General features: G+C 44.0%; 1 protein-coding gene across 1 annotated transcript in view; it reads left to right on the top strand.

Annotated features, from left to right (window-relative positions):
* TMEM150C (transmembrane protein 150C) overlaps positions 1-16,997 on the top strand; it is a 66,711-nt gene that overhangs the window by 38,021 nt on the left and 11,693 nt on the right. The window contains exons 2-5 of the mRNA XM_040967017.1: positions 14,934-15,023; positions 15,837-15,890; positions 15,997-16,029; positions 16,121-16,188. Of these exons, the coding sequence (XP_040822951.1) occupies positions 14,944-15,023; positions 15,837-15,890; positions 15,997-16,029; positions 16,121-16,188 (235 nt within the window). The 5' untranslated portion in view covers positions 14,934-14,943. The remainder of the gene's footprint in view (positions 1-14,933; positions 15,024-15,836; positions 15,891-15,996; positions 16,030-16,120; positions 16,189-16,997) is intronic.

Here is a 16,997-nt window from a genome sequence, read left to right as displayed (position 1 = left end):
GTCTGCTTCTATGGAGTTGGGAACAGAGCAGTTGGAGGTTGGACTGGCTTGGCCAAGAACCCTTTGTGAATATGGTTGCCTCAGATCTGCAGTGGGCTTCTGGCCTGTTCACTTCCAGCCAATTCCCTTGCCAAAACCTCCCCAGAGTTCTTTGAGACCGGGCCTGCAGCCTCCTTTACCTCTTTGTGCCTCTGCCTTCCTCACTTCCTTTGCTCAACACCTTGGCCGCTGGGGTGCAGCCTCCAAAGCACCACACTGCCAAGAGAAGGTGGTGTCCTCCTCCATTCTCAGCTGCTGCTGTTGGTGCTGGCAAGGCCACTGGCTTTTCCGGTCCTTCGGGCCCCCACATTTCTAAACACTTCCTTGTCTTTTCTATCTCTTTGCAGATCAGTCTGCTTGTAGCTCCATAGGATGTGGTCTGCTCTTCCAAGTTAGTCAGGTGACAGTCGAACTTTTTTTTTCCTTCTCTTTGTAAAAAGATTGAGATTTTATTGACCCAGACCAGATTTTTAAATGCATTTTCCATGCTAACGTGCGCTCTGCAACGCAGCAGGCAATGACCCCAGTGTTTGAGTCCCTGTCACCCACAGGCGAAACCCAGATGGAGTTCTGAGCTCCTGGCTTTGGCTTGGCCCGGTCCAACTGTTATAGGCATTTCAGTGAGCCTGTGGATGGAAGGTCTCTCTCCCTTGCCCTGTTGTCCTGCATTTTAAATGAGTAAAAAGTAAATTTAAAAATTGCTTCTCGGCGTTTTGGCTAAATGTAAAAGTATATTTTAAAAGATCAAAATTGTGTCAAAATGTTTAATAAAACATATCCTTTATTGAGAGACAGAAGGAGATCTTTCATGCATTGATTCACTCTCCAGATATTTACAGCAGCTGGAACTGGGCCAGGCTGAAGCCGCAAGTGGGGAACTCCATCAAGGTGTCCCATGTAGATGGCCCAGACCCCAGTACTTGAGCCAGCATCTGCTGCCTTCCACGGTGTACGTTAACAGGAAGCTAGACCTGAAGCAGGCAGGTGCAGCTTGAATGCGGACACTGCAATACAGGGGTGAGGGCCCTGCAAGCAGCGTCATATCTGCTGTACCAATGGCCCTTGCTGTATGTTGGCTCGTATTTGTTCTCATGGTTACAGCATGGCTGTCACTGCACTGGGAACCTTGCTTTCACCAGAGCATCCTCAGTGGGATAGGAGGGGAAGCAGGAAGAGAGATGCAGGCCCTTCTTATTTGTTATTCATTGGTCAAGGGCAAGGAAAGCTGTGAAGGTACACGTCAGAGGAAAACGAGATCAGACGCTTTGCATGTCCTATCCATTGGGCCAAGCATGGTGCTGCTCTGAACAAAGCCAGACTTTTGTTAGCTAAGAAAAGAGAGCAGAAACCACAGTTGGGTAGGCAATTATAGCAAGTACGTTTGGACCATATTTTATTACGACTATACAAGACGTAAATGGTCCCTGAGATCTGACACAGTAACTCTGAGAAGATTCAATTACTGAGTTAAATGACAGGCAGAGGGGACGGCTTTCTGGAATGAACTCCTGAATGGGGTTGGGACACTGTATTCCTTTTTCTTAAGGGCTGCTGCTGTGAGGAGATCGCTTTATCATCTATCCTTGGAATAAAGGTGACTGCACTGATTCCACATAGAAATCATCATGTTCTTTTGGGAAGGGTAATGTTTTACAGAATTGTAAAAATACCAACCTATACTAAGACTGTCTTCAGAAAATTCATGGAAAATGTGCGATATATGTGAATTTTAAAAATTTTCTGCCCCAAGATGAACTTATTTTTCAGTGCATTTTTAAAAAAGATTTACTTTTGTTTGAAAGGCAGAGTTAGAGAAGGAGAGGCAGAGAGAATCTTCCATCCACTTGTTCACTCCACAAATGGCTCAACCGCTAGAGCTGAGCTGATCTGAAGCCAGAAACTTTTTCCTGGTCTCCCACATGGGTGCAGGGGCCTACTCTCCATTGCTTTTCCAGGCCATAGCAGGGGGACAGGATCAGACACGAACCGGTGTCCCACCCCTTCCCGCACCACAGGCAAAGGCTTAGCTTACTACACCATGGCACTGGCTATTTTTATGGTTATTTCAATGAACTTTAAATATTCGACATTTTAAAGTCTTAAAAAATGTATGGAGTTGGTATTGTGGCATATCCAGGTAAGGTCCCACCTGTGATGCTGGCATCCCATCTGAGTGCTGGTTTGAGTCCCAGCTGTTCTGTTGGGATTTCGCTCCTTGCTGATGTGCCTGAGAGAAAGCAGCAAAAGATGGCCCACAACCTTGGGTCCCAATCATTCCTGTGGGAGACCCACATGGAGTTCCTGACTCCTGGCTTCTGCCTGGCCCAGCTCTGGCCATGACAGCCATTTAGGGAGTGACCCAGAGGATGAATGATATCTCTCGCTTCTCTCCCTATCGCTCTGCCTTTCAAATAAGTAAATCTTTAAAATATATATACATATTTTCACTTTATCTTAGCCAAAAGGCCGAGAAGTGATGAAAAATATATACACATTTGGAAAAGTAGGGAGAGAACTATCTTCCCATCTTCTGGTTCATTCCTCAGATGCTCGCAAGAGCCAGAACTGGGTGAGGCTGGAGCCTTGAGCCACAAATGCGATCCAGGTCTCCCACATGCATGTCAAAAGCTGCCACCATCACACTTCGCAGGGTCTGTGTTGACAGGAAGCTTGGGTTAGGAGCTGGAGCTGGGACTCAAACATGGATACTCTTCTGTGGAACATGAGCAGCTAAACACCTGCTCCCTCCACAGAAGTTTTGAAGTACCCTCATGTATTGCTTGTTGCCAGAAGCATGCATGACAAATGTTTCAGCGGTCAGCCTGCATTCTTAAGGTTGATATCAGGTCACCTCTTAGTGTACTTCCCCAAACTTAGTGTTCATTGGCAGCCACATTTTAACTGTTAGTAGAACAAGTGTGACTTATTTGTTGGTTGTGTGGCCTGTCTCCCTCTGCTGATTTATATCTTAGGGCCTGTAAACAATTTAGAGAATGCGCCCGAACAAAACAAATAGCTCTTGTCATGACCATTTACAATTGCAAATGAATTACAACATACTCTGAACCTCTTGCATTTGTCCATGACACACACATGGCAGAGAGCGTCAGATTCCCAGGATAAAAAAGGGAAAACAACAACCAAGGATGCTCTTGGTTCATGAACACTGACCGTCCCTGTCATTATTAGGTGACTCCTTTGTCTTCTCTGCTCCACTCCAGCTGGCCCTGAGAGCAGAATGAAAAATTGTTCCAGGAAACTCATTTCCTGATTAATTACAAGGCAAAGAAACTGAAGACCCCAACTGGCTCTTGCTGTGGAATACGGTTAACACTTACCGAAGGCCTGGCTATGTACTGGATTTAAAATCCATTCCTAGTCCTGATGTAAACCTGATGAGATGGGAGCTATCATTATTCCCACATGATTGATGAAGACATGAGGCACATAGGGGACTTAGCTGAGGTCACACAGCTGGCAAAGAATAAAATGAGAATAAAATGAGGGTCCCAGTCCTTGGGGAGCTAGAGGCCATGAACTGCCACTGCCTCTCTCACCCCACCTAGTGCAAACTCTTCTGTTGTCCCACAAGCAAGTCCTCCTGAGCCCCGAGAAAGTGTCAGCTGAACTTTGGGGCTGCTTTATGATCATCAGTACACATGGACTCTCACATTCATAGACACTTTCGAGGCTATACGTGCAGGCAATCTGTTGGGTTTTGCTTTCACCCTTGGAGATTGGAGGAGTTTTGCCATTGCCCCGAAGAGAAGTCTGTCTTCCAGACCATGGGTCTTGATGGCACTAGCTAGGTTTTTTTTTTTTCTTGGCTGGTACTTTTGTTGTAACAACTGTTTGGGATTAAAAATAGGAGGAAAAAGCAAGGACTTTGACATTGTAAAGAACCCCTCCCATGCTTTGTTTGAACCCAGTGTACAGTCAGGTCTGCACCAAAGGGGATGTAGAACACCACTTGGTTTGTTTCCATGAGACTGTGCGCTTTCACGTGGGCCAGGAGGTGTCTTGCTGTCTGCAGCTGGGAGACTTGCAGAGCCATCAGCATGTCAGCACAGACGGCTGTGTGCTCCCTGAGGAGCAGCAAGAGCCTGGGGGAACATGGGGTCCCCCAGAAGGAGCAGGTGCAGGGTGGGAATTTTCTCCCCCGGCTCACTCACTCTGTGGCGCCCACTTCCTTCTTGGCAGTTGCTTTCATACCACAGATGTGGGTAAGAGATGGTGATGATCACATGGCACTTTCTGGAAGAACACATTGCAAATATGTAGGGATTAGTAGTGTTGGCTCTAAGAGGATTCAGCCATCTGGGTAACAGCTTTGCAAATCGTTTGAATAAATGATACCATTTGGAGGCACATCTTCCAAACCAAATCTGAATCCCAAAGCCCTTTTAAGAAGGTTTATGCAATTCTCTTTTGCTTTTTTTTTTTTTTTTTGGTCAGAAATTTATTAGGTAATGTTACTGTAGATATAATTGATCATTTGGAACATGGGAGCTGTTATCCTTATTTTTTTACTCTAAGATACTTACTATTGGAGGATACATTTCAATAGAATAAATATCATATAGAATTTTTTTTAAGTGCAGTTCAGAATGCAGAGATAAAACTGTGTTCTTTCCCTCTCACCCTCTTTCCTTGAAGAGACAAAAAAAAAAATCTCTGTGCTAATTACTAAATACCTTATTGATTTAGCTCAAAGAAGGGGTGAAAGTTAATCTTGCTAAGAAATGAGATGCCAGCATCCCAGGAGGGTGCTGGTTCAAATTCCTGCTGATCCACTTCCAAATCCAACTTCCTGTTAATATACCTAGGAGAGCAGTAGAGAATGGCCCAAGTGCTTTGGCCCCTGCAGCCCTGTGGGAGACCGCGAGGAAGCTCCTAGCTTGTGAAGTTTGGGTAACACACTCTAATATGACCAGAAGCAGTGGCCCCATTTTATTTTAATAGGGTCTGGATGTATGGAAGGAAGAGAACATCTCTAAGTTTTTAACTTGGTTTTCAGGCAACATTCACTAGATCTTTTCATGCATTCTTGGCAGACAAACTTCCGGTCAAGTATGGATCTGAAGTTGTCAAGCCTGAGCAACTCAGAGTCCTGTGAAACCAAATCAAACGAAGCACTCTCCTGGCACTTCCCAGAGCCCCATCCCGAGAGCGAGAAATACACCAGGGCTATCTCTGCTGCTCCTTCTCGGGGCGCTTTAGAAACTGGGTGTGGGCTGGAGGAGGACAGATAGGTTCTTGCGGACAAAAAAGGATAAGGGCACGCAGCAGGACCCCTGCTTTGGTTAAGACAGTCCGGCCAGGGAGGGAGAAGCAAATACAAGGATTATGGTGTGTCATGTAGCACTGATAATCGGATTACCCAAAGTAGAAACTGGCTTTGAAAGAGCTTTTTACTTTGATCTTCTGGTCTTCAGAATGTTTTTAGCATTTAATGAGCAAAGGTGGGTAGGGAATTGAGGTAGGTGAGGTAACTCTAGGTACACAGCACATAAACAACACACACACATGACACATACAATGCATAAGACACACACAGCACACACACCACACCACAACACACACAACACAACAAAATGCACACACAACATTCAGAGTGATGTTAAGCTTACAGTTGTCAACTGCTGGAAGAACTAGGCATGTGAGGGTACACCGTGGCCAACGTCTGTCCTCCAGCCCGAGAATCTTGCCGTCCCACTGCAGAAACCTGACTTAGATCATCATGTCGTCCATGATTCATGTCAAAGTGATTTATAAACTGTCTGCCATCTAGCCAGATTCAGTAAGACAGTGGAAATATGTATTAAAAAGGCATAGACAGGTAGATGCTCCATAAATAAAGACAAATGCAATCTGCCAGTTTTCTGAAGGGTATAACTAGGTCACAGATTTCAATGTAAAATTATAAATAGGAAAAAAAAATCTCTATGGGCTAGGCAAAGAGTTTAGACTTAACATCAAAAACATGACCCAAATAAAAGGACAGTTTGGTAATCTGGATCTTATCAAAATGAAAAACTTCCACTCTGCAAAAGATAGTGTTACATGCCAAGGCCATTCCATGTAGTCTTTTCAGATAAAGTGGTTCAAAATATTTATATACGAAATGGTGGCTATCTGATACAAAATATGAAATTCATTAAATCTATCCTTTTATTAAAATGGATCAAAGGTCTAAATGGGAGAAGCTGAAATTGCAAAACCCCTAGAAGGAAACATGGAGAAAGCTTCATGACGTTGACCATGGCAGTGTTCCTCAGGCATAAACCACAAAAGGGAAACAAAAGAACTCCACAACTCAACAACACAACAACAACAACAACAAAAGGAAAAGCCTAAGTTAAAATATGCAAGTAACTTGCAGGGACCTCTCCCCAGAGAAAATATACAAATGGCATACAAGACCGTGGTCACACAAACCTACGCAGGCAGGGATGCTGCATAGAGTAACAGCCACCCACACAAAGGGAAGCTTGTAAGACTGGTGAAACATAAATGAAATTGTGTGCCTGTGCCAGTTTCTTGGTGGTTGATCTTATATGACGATTATGCAAGATGTTGCCATTGGGGAGACAGAGTGAAAAACATACAAGATCTGTCTGTATTATTTGTTACAATTCTACACGAATTTGTACTTTTCTCCAGTGAAAGGCACAATTTATGTCAAAAGCCCAAGGAAGCACCAGAACAATTACATTGCAAGGTAATAATACAACAACGTTTCACTTCCCAAGGCATACCTTTGGGGGAGTGGGGGGAAACTGTGAAATGGACAGAACAGGGGAAAGAATAGACAGATAGATGGGAATGTTTAGAGTCCCTACTTGACTCACCAAATGTCTGTAACTGCTAGGTCAGACTAAGCTGAAGCCAGGAGCCTGGGATCTCAACCTGCATCTCCCACGTAGGTAGCATCCCTCTGTCTCCCGGGAAGATTTTTTTTAGAGTTATTTATTTTTATTGGAGAGGAGAGACAGAGAGGAAGATCTTCTGTCTACCGATTCATTCCCCCAAGTGGCCTCAATGGCCAGAGTTGAGCTGATCCGAAGCCAAGTGCCAGAAGCCTCTTCCGAGTCTCCCATGCAGGTGCAGGGTCTCAAGGCTTTGGGCTGTCCTTAACTGCTTTCCCAGGCCACAAGCAGGGAGCTGGATGGGAAGCGGGGCTGCCGGGATTAGAACCGGCCCCTAAATGTGATCCTGGTGCATGTGAGGTGAGGACTTTCGCCAATAGGCTACTGCGTTGGGCCCAAACCCGACTTTTCTGTTGGGATCCTGATATGTCAGGTGACGTTGACTGTTCCATCAAATGTCCTGCCCAAATCAGCCACTTAAGGTGTTTTCAAAAAAAAAAAAAAAAACAGTGCATATCAGAAGATGATGCAATAGACTCTCAAGGAGGTATAGGTTCTGAACATAAAATTAAGATATTAATTAGCCTCAAGAAGAGTGTTTGTACCCTTCTAGAAAAGCATAAGGAAGAAGGGTGCCTTGGGAAAAAAGAGGTGTTAACATGTCCTGAGCCAGATCTGTTCGGCTGTTATTGTTGACAGAGCTGCAGCCCACAGCACAGGGACCAAGTGTGAGGTACCAGCACCGTCAAGCCAACACAGGTTATCACTGCGATTTAGCCCAAGTAACTTGCCTGAGATGACACAGCTGGTGAGTGACTGAGCTCCTGTTGGCCCCATGTCTTGCTAGACTACCTCCATCCCACCTTGCTGACTTGTTTCAAAGAGAATTAACACCTAAAGCTAACATGGTTTGATGCTCTGCTCTTAGATTTAGCTTACTAGCTCTTTTCACTACATCAAGCTCCTTCCAAATTTTAATTTTGCATGTAGACAAACGGGGCTAATATGAATGCATTTGTCCTTTTCTCAGCTGTGTTTCTCATTGTACATTAATGAATTGATTTTCTTTGTTCACCAACCTATTCTTTTTTTTTTAAAGATTTATTTTTATTATTTTTTTATTGGAAAGGTGGATATACACAGAGGAGAGACAGAGAGGAAGATCTTCCGTCCGATGATTCACTCCCCAAGTGAGCGCAACGGCCGATACTATGCCGATCCGAAGCCAGGAGCCTTTTCCGGGTCTCCCACATGGGCGCAGGGTCCCAAAGCTTTGGGCCGTCCTCGACTGCTTTCCCGGGCCACAGGCAGGGAGCTGGAAGGGAAGCGGGGCTGCCGGGATTAGAACCGGCGCCCATATGGGATCCTGGGCGTGCAAGGCAAGGACTTAACCACTTGCGCCACCGCGCCGGGCCCACCAACCTATTCTTTAATTTTAAAAAAGGGTTGAGCATTTTCTCTGGATCTAGTAATTCTGAGTGTACTGCAGCATTTTGTTACTGCGAAGACATGAAATACTGGACCAGTGTGCTGTCACCCGGGATACCTCAGTCTTTGGCATCCATTCCCTTCTGTGACATTCACCAAGCGTTGAATGTGGTGAGACAGGAAAACAGTATTACAGATTGAAGTGACCGGCCCGAGTCCAAGGGATCAGCCAGAAGCCAGGCCGGAAACTGGATCTCTTTTATGCAGCTAACCATTTTGGCTGTACCAATCTAAATTAATGGGTTTACATATTTAGTCATACCTCCTGTTTTTTTAGTGTTCTATGCCTTTGAAACTGATGTGATTGCTATCAGCATAACTGATAACTTTATTATGAGCCCCTAATTTTTTAAACATAAATAAGTGGACACTGATGAAACATGTTGCATGTGCTGAAAATGTTTGCCATCTCCCCAACATTATTATCAACTGAAAAGCCATACACAAGCTGTAACAATAGTCTTGCCTTAAATATTTCTATTTAGCTGCAGTCAACCAGATCTGAAGATATTAGAAAGTTCTAGAAGCAATTCATGTTGTTTTAATATACATTTAAATTTTTACTACAATAAGAATGACGTATTAGTGCAAATATTTGCACCTACATAAATTAAATAATATATTAATGAAAACGTCTACAAGGTATTACAAAACTAAATACTGCAGAAAATCTTTGCTGGTCTGTACACAAGGCTTTTGATAGCCTGTTGATTGCCAGTTCCATTCAGTTATGAAGGTTTTCATTGCAACAATATTTTTCCCAGATGTGGGTTAATCTAGAAGCAATATATTCTTCTCAAATGGTCATTTAGTGTTTTCTTTTCCATACCCATCCAAATGTGGCAAGAGGTTTCTGAACATCTAGTAACCATTTCTAGAAGCTGCAGGATATGTGTGTGCATGATCATTATACAAGCTACAATCCAGACAACTGGATAAACACTTTTGGCATTTGCAAACACAGCTGGTTTTCAAAGTGTTATAGGAATTGCAGTAAACACACTACAGATGTCTTTCTGAAACCAAAATAGGGGAACATTATTATTATTATTATTAACTTAAAATGATGTATAAAGGACCTTGAGTCCAATAAATGTATCCCAGAAAGGCCAGTGTTGTGACATACCCAGTGTAACAGCCTCCTGCTGTTCCATCATCCCATGGGGCACTTGTTTGAATCCTGGCTGCTCTACTTCCTGCCCAGCCCCCTATTGTTGCACCTGGAAGAGCTGCAGAGGACGGCCCAAGTAGTTGGGGTCCTGGCCACCATGTGGGAGATCCAGAGAGCGATCTGAGCTCCAGGCTTCAGGTTGGTCTTGCCCAGGCCATTGTAAACATTTGGGAAGTGAAATCGGTGGATGGAAGACCTCACTGTCTATCTCTTTCTCTCTCTTTTAACTCTGCCTTTCAATTTAATAAATAAGTTTTTAAAATGGTTTGGTTAAGCAACTGAAGTATATTAGAAGTTAGTATCAAGCTTCTGTAACATATCAACACTATTTTAGAAATATCCTCAAAACAAATAGAGATTTACTAATGAATTGAACTGGACTAAATTCTCTGGCAAGAGTTTTGCTTAGCACTAAAAGAAAATCTTGAATATCCTTAACAAATGTTGAATTCTCACTCATTCCTGAAGGGAAATTGGTCAGGTCTGATGATATCCCTGTATCTCCTCTGCATTCTGGGAGTTTTACCCACCAGGTAATCCAGTACTTAAGCTGAATACAGACCAAAGCAGACATTGTATCAGCATATACTAATAGATGAATTTTTTAAAGTTCTGTATGTAAATCATAAACTCCAGTGCCCTCTGAAAGGAACACCTGTTTTATGTGATGTAAAAATCTGCCATGTGCAAACTGTGCATGTTTATACTGTAACATTTGACCTGGGATAGGTGCATGGGATTTCTTGCAAGTACTTACTGCCCTTGGTGCAAAAACGATTATTTGCAAACCGCAAGGACTCCCAAATAGCAGTTAAAGGGTTTGAGAACAGAAAGATGCCACTCTCTGATGAAATAGGCAAGAGATGGGATTTCCCAGCGCTCACAATCTGGAATAATAACCACTGCAGGCAGCTGCCCCTGTCCTCCAGGTGGGGGTTTGCTTCCTTGTGCTCTGGATCACCCGTGATGATGCGATGATTTCTTTGAGTGATTCCTTCCACAAGCTCCTCAAAGCCACATGGGATTGCATCACAGGCTCTCGTGCTTGCCTCTGTGAATAATGCGCACTGCTTTTGTGCCAATATCAGGCTTTTGTGTCTGTTGATTTTATGCTTTTCCCTTTCAATGGAATTTCCCAGCAGCATGCTTACTGCGTCATTTCTCATTCAGTGTATTTCTGGTTCATTTCATCAGTTACCCTGTTTAACAAGGAACATCAGCTCACACCTGTACAGACCGGGAGTCATCATTCCGAAGCACACTGGTCTTGCCCACCCCTGCCGAGGATGGCACCCTCCGGGTGGTCAGCAGGTTCTCATCCGTCCTAATTGTGCTCTGAACCCTCCCTGTCTTTCTCCTCGTTTCCCCAGGGTGGTTCCTAAGGTTTAAATCATATGTCATGCTAAGGAGTGTGGTGACTCCCCATGATGTCCTGTGTACTAGGCTTTTCATCATTGTAACCCGAGTGCCTGGAGGCATCTCTTTAGGAAGGAGCAAGGCTTATTTAAGCTTGCAGTTGGGAGGTTGGCATTCAGACCTGGCAGGCCCAGTTGTCCTGCGTCTGATGGAGGCTTGTACTGAAATAAGTACATGGTATGTCAGGAAGCACAGAGAACCCTGGGAGTAGCATGCTGTCATGGTCTGTCCTTACAGTGCCATGAGGATCTGAGCAGCAGGCTCTTACCATGGCAGCCTCATGCAATCCAATCATTTTCCAAAGTCCCGAGACCTTGACACTCAATGTGGATCAGGCTTCCACTGGAACTCATCAATTCTTAGGCCATTAGGCATTAGCAGACAATGATAGGCTACTGCACAGGGCCCACAATGGAGGAATTTAAACATTTGTATGAGCTTGGGAAGCCATGACCTTTATAAACTGTAATCCTATTTTATTCTGTCACCCTTGTGGTCCTTGTCCAGCCTGACAACATTGTAGGAACCCCTTTTTCCGCTTAGTTACTCAGTAGCCATCTCTGTTGCCAGGTTGATTGGTATTACAGCACTTGTGTTGATGTAGCCCTTATTGGACTTAACAGTGACACAAAAGTGGTGAAGTTGGTCATGTTGTGTATTTGGATGTGTTAAAGAGAAGAGATGAGGTGCCTCTTTTATGTGGACATGTATATTAATAAAGGGCAAAGCGTTGTCCCTGTAGGACTTAGTGCAGCCACAGCTTCAGGCATCCATCAGGGGGCTCTGGCAGGTATCCCCCTTGGTTGAGAAGGATTGTTGCATATGTGGTATTATCTGGCATGTGTAAATACCTCCATCCATTACACCTTACTTGGGTGGTTCCACCCAGAGGACATCAAGTGCCTCGTTGGAAAATGGAAGGTAGAACAGGTTGGACAATTCTTTACACCACAGAGTGTTAATAATTGTGACTTGAATTAAGTTGATGGAAAGTGTGGTTCTGGTGTCTTTCAACTCCTCGGTACTGTATTTTATGTAATGCTACTGGCCACATATGTGTTTCAGCAAAGGCATGACTCTACAAGGCCGTGTCTGTTTCCAGGTCTGAAAGATTTCCCTAATGGGGTAGACCAGCTCTGGGGACTGAGAGCTCTAGAAACCCTGCATAAGAATTGGCTCAGGGTCCCAAAGGCAATCTTGTGTTCCTACTCTTGGCATCAACACCTGGACAAGGTGCCAAGAGTCCCAGCCCGATAAAACATATGTCACCTAGTACTCGGAACTGTGGCGGTGCTGGGTTAACACCAGTAAATGGCGTTGCTGCAATGAGTTGTAAAGCTCAAAATAACTGGGAGCTGTGTTGATATGACACGGGCATCCTACTGCTCTGAGCCCTGGCTGCTGTGCTTCTGATCCAGCTCCCTGTTATGCACCTGGGAGAAAGCAGAGACAGAAGCCAACCATGGGGGAAACCTGGATGGAGGTCTGGTCTTGGCTTCCACCCAACTCAGTCCCAGCCATTATAACTGGGGAGTGAACCAACACATGGAAGATTCACTTTCTCTCTCTCTCTCTCTCTCTCTCTCTCTCTCTCTCTCTCTCTCTCTCTCTCTCTCATTTAAACAAGCGAATAAATAAACCTTTTAATTTTTTTTTCAAAATAATGATCATTGAGCTAGACTGAGTTTGGGCCACGCTGGGCTGGGCTAGGTTGCAACATTCACTGGCAAGAGTTGAGACTGGGGTCAGTCATGCCAGGCTGAGTTGAGGCACCCGCTAACACATGTCAGATCTAGGGCTGGAATGGGACTGGTACGGGAACTTGGGGAACTCCTCTGCTAGGCTACAGCTCTCACTGGTGAGCATGAGAGCGAGAGTTTGGCGGGGAGTTGGGGGCGGGGAAGGCTGAACAAGGCAGCAATACCCATCTGTTTATGTGTGTGATGGATCTGGGGCAGGTTGTGCTGAGCTAAACTGCAGCACCCATGGGCATGCACGAGTCAGATGTGATATGTGGGCTGGGCCAGGCCAGGACACAGCACATGCTGGTACATTCAAAAACCAGGGCTGGTGCTAGGCCTGGTGGGTTTAATTGGGGATAATCCCAATTAAGCTATTGTACCTGCTGGTGTGCATGAAGACTAGACCTGTGGCAGACAGGGCTGGGTTATGCCATGGCACCCGACAATTTGCGTGAGAGATGGGACTGAAGCAGAACTGACCAGGCATTTGCATCCACCCATGTGTGTGCTGGCTGGTGCAGGTAAAGGACTGATCCTGACCCTATACTAATTGGTGCACACAGGAGTCAAGTCAGGATTCCCTGGGTGAGGTTTCCTGGGGGACTCTCCAATTAGATGGCTGGACTCAAACCCTGGCCACAAGAAAAAATCATAAAATATATGGTCTGACCTTGAAGTGCATGTATCAGGTCTAGGTCTAGCCCTGAGGAGTCAGGGCTAATGTCTATGCAACAGACATCATGCTCACATGCACATGGAGGACATGGCAGCCAGTTCATCTAGGCCAGCAGAGGACGGCAGGTACCTTGTTGGAATGTGGAAGGTAGAACAGGTTGAACAACTCTCCTGGACAAGCTTTGCAGCAAGTGTCTGGGCCTGTCGGGTACTAAGTTGGATTTGGTCAGACAATCGACCTTGATTTTTGCAACCCTTGTGCATTAAAACTGACAATGTCTTAGAACTATCAAAGACACTTTAGTAACACCGTTAGAACACTCTTCCCCACATCGGGGTCTCTAAGGCATCATCAAATGACCATCCCCCATCCCTGGATGCTGATGTAGTTTGACAGCAAGGAGGCAGCTTCCTCTCTGACTGCCCCCTTCAGCAGACACAGCTGAAAAATAAGAACTGAAACATTTGTCCCACCTGCCTTCCTCCATACCTGAGCATCCTCACCCTAATCAGAGGCCTACACGACCATTCATCCCTCTCAACTGTCGATGATATTAAAAATCAGATTTAAAAACTTAAAAAAAGAGGATTGGTGTATCCATCCAGGAAGGTGCCATTTAATCACATTGCCCTTGTATTGTCAAATCCCCAGTGGAGGGGCACTCGGGGACTTTATTAACTCAGATTTGCCTTTTTAGTTTTGTTGCATAGATTATGTTTACATCCAGCATCACAAATACATTTTGTTTTAGGATTTTAAGCAAAGATGAGATGCCAAGTGATCGTTTGTTCTGAATATTCTTTCTGTTTGATACCAGTAATTTTTTATAGCTTTAGAACTTTCAGCTTTCACTTGATTTTGAAGAATTTTTACACATATATTTTTGCTTTAGAAAATGTAACACCCCAAATGATTGACATCTATATATTTTTTCCCAATGTGCTTATTGAAGCTAATTTAAAATTACAGAGAATGCATTGTGTCCAGAGCATTCATCTTCTGAGTCGACCAAGATAGCAGTTCAACAACACCTCAGGAGAAAAAAAAAATCAGATTCGCAAAGCATTTGTCACTTCTTCCTGCACTGCTGACTTATTTAGGAGCCATTTATTTCTAACGCTCATGTCTGCCAGGCTGTAGAGTTATGTACGTGTCAGATCCATAAATCCATAAATGTTAATAGCTCTGTAAGTAGGCAGGAGTCTGCCTTTGGCACCCAGTTCTTCTCCTGAGAGTCCTAGCCCAGACCTTCTGTCTTCTCCTGAATCCATCGGTGGTTCTGCAGGATAGATGTTTTCTGTGAGAAGTTTCCTGCTAGCTGTCAACCAAGGCATGGGAGTGTTTCTGTTGATGTTGGAGACCATCCAGCCATGCCACCTGCTCCAGGGGTTTCCCACCTGAGGGATCACCCCACAGTGAATCATCATGTCATGATATGTGCTGCTTTTTTTCCCTAACAGGACTAACTTCCATCTTGAACAAGTGAGGTAATGTTTTGCTTTAATTATTCATCTCTCTTGCTTTGGTTTCAGTGGTGCAGGCATGGATGGGAAGAAATGCAGCGTGTGGATGTTTCTGCCTCTTGTATTTGCTTTGTTTACTTCAGCTGGGCTATGGATCGTGTGAGTATTATCTTAGTCCGTGATTTCCGGAGTCTGATATGGTGTGGCTAACGTGTTAATTACATACTGATTAGTAGATGGCTTAGCCTATGTATGTATTTATGAATACCTTAAAATGCATTTACTCATTCAACCTTGCTTAAGTCCCCATTTCTTTACGCCATTTTCTCTCATCCAAAATAAATAACAAGGATGAGTAATCAGTTAGGCAAAGTAGTTGGTGACAAATAACAAATACTGTTTTTCCTTTGTAGCCTTTGATAATGAACAATTTGAAAACTAATTATGTGAATGCACTGTTGGCAGGAGTTTCTCACTTGACACTAACATGCTAGGGATTCTAGTCACAATTTATGTCCAGGTTTGATACGTTTCTAAAATGGTCATCATCATATTGGAAACCTTATTTTGCCACAAGATATCCCCACACTTGGATTTTCAAGATAATATTCACTTTAAGAAAATACACTTAGTTCCTTGAAGTCCAATGACGAAGGTAGAGCATGAAGTCCTGAAAATCAGAAATTATGAGTCCTGCTCTTAGTTTGTGAGGCCTCTTTCTTGGTTTTCAGTCTCTACAGTATAATCCATGGTTTTAATCTAAGGATATTTTAAAAATTAAGAAAGTATTCTTCATGATGATGTTTGTACTTCAAAGAATTAGGTCATCTAAGAGTAAAGAATTATAGTGTTTTCTCAGCCAGAACAAAAGTGAGTGTGGTTTAGTGCAGCTTGTCTAATTAAACAGGAAAGTGAGTGACTTTTGGTTTTTTTAAAAATTGTCTTCACAAACTTATTATTCTTTCTTGATAGATACTTTATTGCTGTGGAAGATGACAAGATTTTGCCACTAAATTCAGCTGAAAGGTAAAGTTGACCTCAGGGTAATTTATTGTTCATCTTTCGCCCCCGGCAGGGTTTGACTGCACCGTGGCCACCATTTAACCTGAGCTTCTGTGTTTTTCTTATCCAGGAAAGTGGGGGGGAAGCATCCACCATACATAAGGTAACCCAGTACTTCTCGCTGTATCTTGGGCAAAGCCAGGAGGGATGCCGATGTTAACCGAGTAGTTGTAACACATTGCACCTTTCTCAAGCATTGCAGGTGACGACCCCCCTGCCAGCTGTGTGTTCAGCCAAGTGATGAACATGGCAGCTTTCCTAGGTAAGAGCCCACGACGTGCTTTCCTGAGTTGTTGGAAATTCTGCCAGCCCAGATCAAAATACTGGCCAGCTGAGTGGGTGATTCACTAGCGTATCATGTCAGTGTGCTGCACCAAGCTTTTCGTCTTAAGAGTCTTTTTTATTTTCTCATAAACCCTCTTATGTTCTCCCTGCTTGGCTCACATTTCTCCTTCCCTCTACTGTGTGTGTCATTTCAGCTGCTCTCAATTTTATTTCTTTTGCTGCATGACATAATAAATTGCATGTGCTATATAACCCTGCATGAGAGTGTAATATGGTGCAGTATGTTTGCTTAGAGAGCAGTGCTTTATTTATTCCTCCACTGAAAAAGATGAAAAAAAAATACCTAGGCTCTGTGATAAATATTGATGTGTATAGAGATTATTTGTAAAGCTAAAGGTCAGTATGCATATAAAGATGATGGACGCTCTTCCCCATGCCTGTGCACCTGTCAGGCTGACAGGTGAAATAAATGGATTTAAAAAGAGAGAGCAGGAGCCAGTATGATGGCTCAAACTGGCTAACTCTCTGCCTACAAGGACTGGCATCCTAAATGGGTGCCAGTTTGTGTCACTACTTTGTATTCTCAACACTGCTTATATTAGCCTGTTTTGTGTTACTATCACAAGACACCCAAGGCAAGGGACTTTATGAAGAAGAGAGGTTGCTTATTACTGGCGGTTTGGGTCCCAACATCTGCATCTGACAGTGACTTCTCACTGGCAGAGTCTTAAAGCTATTCAGAGCCTCCTGTGGCAAAGTGGCAGTGGACCATATGTGTTCTGTCTG

Source organism: Ochotona curzoniae, unplaced genomic scaffold (assembly GCF_017591425.1).
Source record: "Ochotona curzoniae isolate NIBS_2020 unplaced genomic scaffold, NIBS_Ocur_1.0 scaffold_4506, whole genome shotgun sequence".
NCBI classification, from domain to species: Eukaryota; Metazoa; Chordata; class Mammalia; order Lagomorpha; family Ochotonidae; genus Ochotona; species Ochotona curzoniae.
Note: the sequence above shows the minus strand (reverse complement) of the source record. Positions and strands in the feature narration are given on the sequence as shown.